At 38.1% G+C, this 5000-nt stretch overlaps 2 protein-coding genes across 5 annotated transcripts in view; one reads left to right on the plus strand and one right to left on the minus strand.

The window, feature by feature from the left end:
- The window catches only part of LOC138054527 (transcription initiation factor TFIID subunit 13-like), an 8442-nt gene extending 4466 nt beyond the window's left edge, over positions 1-3976 (plus strand). For both annotated transcript variants that reach the window (XM_068900984.1, XM_068900983.1), the window contains 5 exons: positions 1-137; positions 351-414; positions 524-621; positions 3061-3159; positions 3571-3976. The exon at positions 1-137 is cut by the window's left edge and continues 59 nt beyond it. In XM_068900984.1, coding sequence (XP_068757085.1) covers positions 114-137; positions 351-414; positions 524-621; positions 3061-3159; positions 3571-3648 — 363 coding nt within the window. In that variant the 5' untranslated portion in view covers positions 1-113 and the 3' untranslated portion in view covers positions 3649-3976. The remainder of the gene's footprint in view (positions 138-350; positions 415-523; positions 622-3060; positions 3160-3570) is intronic.
- A 99-nt stretch (positions 3977-4075) lies between these two features.
- The window catches only part of LOC138054525 (uncharacterized protein C6orf118-like), a 17519-nt gene continuing 16594 nt past the window's right edge, over positions 4076-5000 (minus strand). For 2 of the 3 annotated variants that reach the window (XR_011133275.1, XM_068900980.1), the window contains 3 exons: positions 4995-5000; positions 4658-4719; positions 4076-4295 (listed from right to left, as the gene is read on the minus strand). The exon at positions 4995-5000 is cut by the window's right edge and continues 48 nt beyond it. Coding sequence is in view for 2 of the 3 variants with exons in the window: in XM_068900980.1 (XP_068757081.1) it covers positions 4229-4295; positions 4658-4719; positions 4995-5000 (135 nt within the window). In the remaining variant the exon portion in view is untranslated. Of the gene's footprint in view, positions 4720-4994 lie in introns of all 3 variants that reach the window. The other variant, XM_068900979.1, reaches the window with a different exon arrangement.

A 5000-nucleotide genomic window follows, 5' to 3' on the forward strand; every position in this document is an offset into this window, starting at 1 on the left:
TCATTTTCTGTGTTGGAGCTACCCTCGTTTGCATATCCTTAATCCCCCCAACCCCACTCCCCGCAGTGAACATAACGAGGCTCGGCTGCAGTGGTACCCAGGATGATTTCAAAATGGCCGACGAAGACGAAGTAGAGGTACGAGCAAATTTGATTTGAATTTCCTCCTCCTAGAGATAACCTATGGGGGCTACAGTTTATAAAATTTAGATTACTGGGATTGGATTTTACTATTTGGGTATATATACATAGTGATGTAATCGCCACTTATTTACAATCCAGAAGCATCAGTTGTTGAATCTTCAGTAAATTAAGCCAGATTAAGCTTATCTTTCTTTGATTAAATTTAAGGAAGAATCGGACACCTTTCAGTCAGAAACAACGGGGAAACGAAAAAGGCTGTTCCACAAGGAGTGTAAGTTTGCAAGAAATAGTTGCATTTCCCGTAGGCAACAAATGTCGAGAATTTGTTTCTGTGGATTCTCACAGGGTACCGGTGTCAATAAAATGATTTTTACTTTCAGTGAGATGCATGATGTACGGTTTTGGTGATGATCAAGTTCCATTCACCGAATCCGTTGATTTACTGGAAGACCTCGTGGTGGAATACATCACAGAAATGGTAAAATTGCACCTTTTCCATTTTCGTCAAGTTAATGAACGCGATAAAGGCCCGGGATAAAGGGTTAATTTAATCTTGTTCACCAGGGCGTAAAAAATCGATTTTTCGATATTCTCTCATTCTTGGTGTATAAAATTATCGAAAATGCAAAACTACGAAGGAGTGTTGGTACAGTTGACGTCTGCACCATCCGCTGTAGCAGCTTTTAGCAATGTAAAACATCTGAAACTACGCAAGAGGTTTGGCCCAGAAGGTAAACACTGGTAAGACAAACTTTGAGTAATTCATACTCAGTTTTATTAAATACTACTGTTGTTTCAAAACGATTTTTCACAGTTCGTACGGAAATTGGTGAGATAATATTGTTTTAATCAGGATTTACTTTGCACTGGCAAGTTGTGTTATATTGATATTTGATGATTAAGTTCACTTATCGATCGATAAATATTGAATATTGATCAATTTGTTACTCCAAATCTCTCCCAGAACAAAACAAAACAAATATTTGTATGTAAGAGCAGTGTTAAATTCCCAAAGGATTAGTTGTCAGTGACGTTGTTCCCAGGGTCTCCATTGTCTCGTTACTCATCAACAAAGAGACCCTGGGATCTCTGAAGGAGAAATGGAAGGAGAAATGTTCATGTTGATGGTGTAATGCACCATTGGGAAGGATGAGAGGACAACAGAAAAATCAGAGTCCTTGGCAGGATTCATACCTACGACCTTTGCAACACCAGAGGAACGTTCTACCCCTTGACGTACAAGAACTCTTGGGAAGCTCGGCTGTTTATCTAGGTTTTGAATTGACAAAGTGTCTCACTGGTCTACAGGCTCTACAACATCATACATCTCAAATTTCACATTGCAACTAAAGACGTTAACAGTGTAATGCACCTGTCACCCTGCAAGCAGAGCCTTTCTTTTGCTTGCTCGATTTTGGCGTTCTCGAGAAAGGCTCTGCTTGAATCGAGTAAGATCTTTATTGAATATGCGCTGCATGTTGCCAGGATACAGTCTCAAACCCAAGCCAAATACGCCAGATCTCGCCGCCATCTTGGTTTTTCATGGTACAGCAGGCTCAATTATAACCATCGGTTTTGTCACTAAACAGACGCTCGCACTGGAATAACTGGTTTGAAGAGAGAAAACAAGATTGACTAGTCCAGAAGCTCGGGCTGCGGCGGCTTCAAAGAGTTGACGCGATTCGGGCAGAGCCTACTTTTCTCCTCCTCAGTAAAGAAAAAGACAAAAGGAGGCTCTGCTCGCAGGGTGTGCACCTGTAGGAAGAATGATAAATTAGTTGCTTGGCAATGGGTGAGAGGACAACTGAAAAAAACAGGGTCCTAGGCACGGTTTGAACCTATGATCTCTGCAACACCCATTGGATGCTCTATCCATTGAGCGACAAAAACTATGGGAAGCTACAATCTCGGACAAAACCTGTTGAGACAAAAGAAAAATTTTGGTACTCCAACAAGTTATCCAAATGTACCGCTTGAAACCTGCCCTTTTCCCTTCCCCCAACCTCAATGTTGATTTCTCTTGGGTAGAAATATGCTGTAGAACATATGACGATACTCAGCAACATTGACTGAGGGGAGTGGGAAGGGGAGAGTAAGTAGGGATTTTTAAAACTGAAGGCGAATTTGTGTTACTGTCTCAACAGTTTTGTCCGAGATTGTAGGTTCTAAATTCTTAACCCATTGACTCCTGAGAGTGTGTACTTTAACGCCAGACGATTTTACTCGCCAATGGGGGGCATCCTAGGGCGTTTGAGGTGTGAATGGGTTAAACCAGAAACCCATAAAGGTTAAAATGTGTACATTTTAACGCGCATTCACAGCTTATGAATATTCAGTGCTAAGTACCATATTTGGAAACCCCTCGCTCCAGTTAGTTTCGCGCGAGAACATTTGTGGTATTGCCTCAGGGTGTTCTTGCGAACTGATTGGTTGAATGTTTCTCTCTTGTTGTTTCAAATATGGTACTTAGCAAATTGAATATTCAGAAGCTTTTTTCCTAGCACACAAGGGGCCGTTTCACGTTTCTGGTTAAACTCAGTCAAAAAATATGACCGCATTGACCCCTGAGAGTGTGACTTCATAGATTTTTCTCTGTCTAATGCCAGACAATTTTAGTCGTCAATGGGGGGGTGCCCTATGGTGTTTGGGATGTGAATGGGTTATTGGACTACAGTACCCTGTAGGTGCCCCACTGATCTACAGGCTCTACAAAGCCATGTGCCTCACATTTCAAATGCAACTATTGAAATGTTTGAAGGTGTAATGCTCTCATTAAAAGCATAATAGACATGTTTATTCATTTGACAACAGGTGAAAAAAAATGAATTGGACTTTGGCAAATATCATGGCCATGTAATTATTACTGTTTTTTGGCTTTTTTGAGAAAGGAGGTGATTATTCTTTTACTTTTGTTTAGACATTGAAAGCGATGGAAGTTGGCAAAAAAGGAAAGGTTCACGTGGAGGACATTGTGTTTTTGATTCGAAAAGACCCTAAGAAGTATGCTAGAGTAAAGGTAATAGGAAAAATGCAATGATGGATCACCCCAAACTGTATAGCAGCTGCCAGACCTTTTAGGTGTTCTCAGCTCGATACTGTAGGGCTGCCCTTTAACAATATTATCCTAAGACTACATTACAAGATTATATTCTTCTTCATACTCCCACAAGCCATGTGAAGCTCTTTGAGTTTACTGGCCATTCAGCTTGGAATTGTTTTGCTCATTTCAATACTGTTGTGAAAAAGAAAATTCATAATTTTTAAGTACAACACCTCAAAGTTTCCACTTATTACACATGGTTTTAAAATTATATTTTAAAACATTGGATTTAGAGAACATCTCTTGCATCAAATTAAAAGCAAACAATTTCCCACTGTTTTTTTTCTGTACATGTGTATTAAATTTTTATAATAATATTATTTTTAGGATCTGCTGACAATGAATGAAGAACTTAAAAAAGCAAGAAAGGCATTTGATGCTGAAAGTTATGGTGAAATGGTTTAAAGATGTCAGACCTTTAAACTGGTATTACAGTGGCTTACAGTGGATTTATTGAATTTCGGTTGCTACACATAAAAGTTATTGTCATACTGTACATCAATGTTTTACGTGCTTTTTTAATAGCCAGTTGTTTGACTAATGTTCACTTTCCTAACATGTTCATGACATTTTTATTTCATTTAGGGGTGTATGATCTGTAATTTCAGGTTTGGTTAAACAATAAATTACATCTAACCACTCATTTAAGGGTTATGGTTAATTCACACTGGATGTTGGGACTACCTAGGACATAGTTAACCAGTTGCAAATAAAGGACTTGTTTGGAAACTGACATTGAACCATTTTTACTTCTTAAACTAACATTCCATAAGTTGTAGATTTTGCAGAGTTCCTTGCCTTTAAAACAGTCAACAAACAAGATTCACACAAATACCTTGAACTTAGCCATTAATTTTTTATTTAAATTATAGTAATAGATATATACATGTATATTTTTTCCTTCCATGAACACCTTGTGATAACAATAACTTTGCCATACAAATCTCGAATCTCATTTTTCCTAGTCCTTTATTGGTTGATGGTGTCATTTTCTTTTTGCTTTTCTTCCGAGATTCACAACATCTTTTGGCTTTATGCGGTCCCACAGCCTTCTGTGAAAGCAGGAAAAAAACATGACTAAAGTGACCAGTTGAAATTTTGTAAATCAACAATTTCATTGTTTTGGTGTTAACCATTTTCAGCAGTTTGATTCAACATCTTTAAGAGGTGAAGACATTTCTTCATGGCTAGCAGGGACATGTTGTATCACAAACCTCCCAAAACATTATAATAATTTGTTATGGCCACTTGGGATTATCTGCCTTTCCTTTAAGTGCACTCCTTATCTAATAAGACACCACAAAAAGCCATCTTTGGCTTATCATTTGGTGGTAAACATGCACAAGAATGTGAACTAGAAGTGGTCTGAGTATAGAAAAATGTGATATAGCTGTATGTAGATTCAGATCCATACCGTGCATCAATTTGTTCCAGTCTTCTTCTGTCTAACATAGACTGTAATTCTTGTTCCAATTCCTTCAAACAGGAAAACGATCAACACCAGTAGAACAGTCAAGTTTTGACACAAAACATAACTTATGAACAACACAGTTAATGACTTAGTTAACAGTGATTCTTTGTGGTCACGCAGGGCAGATGAAACAAGAATCTTGGGTACTGCGGTTGCACCTTTAGTAGGAAATGCATCTGTAAAAATGACTGAATAAAAATATATACATACTATAGCTACATTCCAACCTTTTTCACTTTTATTAAAGAACTGTGGAATTAATTTTCCTTGTGTACCTTACCTCTAT

The sequence above is a fragment of the Montipora capricornis genome, chromosome 6 (assembly GCF_036669925.1).
Source record: "Montipora capricornis isolate CH-2021 chromosome 6, ASM3666992v2, whole genome shotgun sequence".
NCBI lineage: Eukaryota > Metazoa > Cnidaria > Anthozoa > Scleractinia > Acroporidae > Montipora > Montipora capricornis.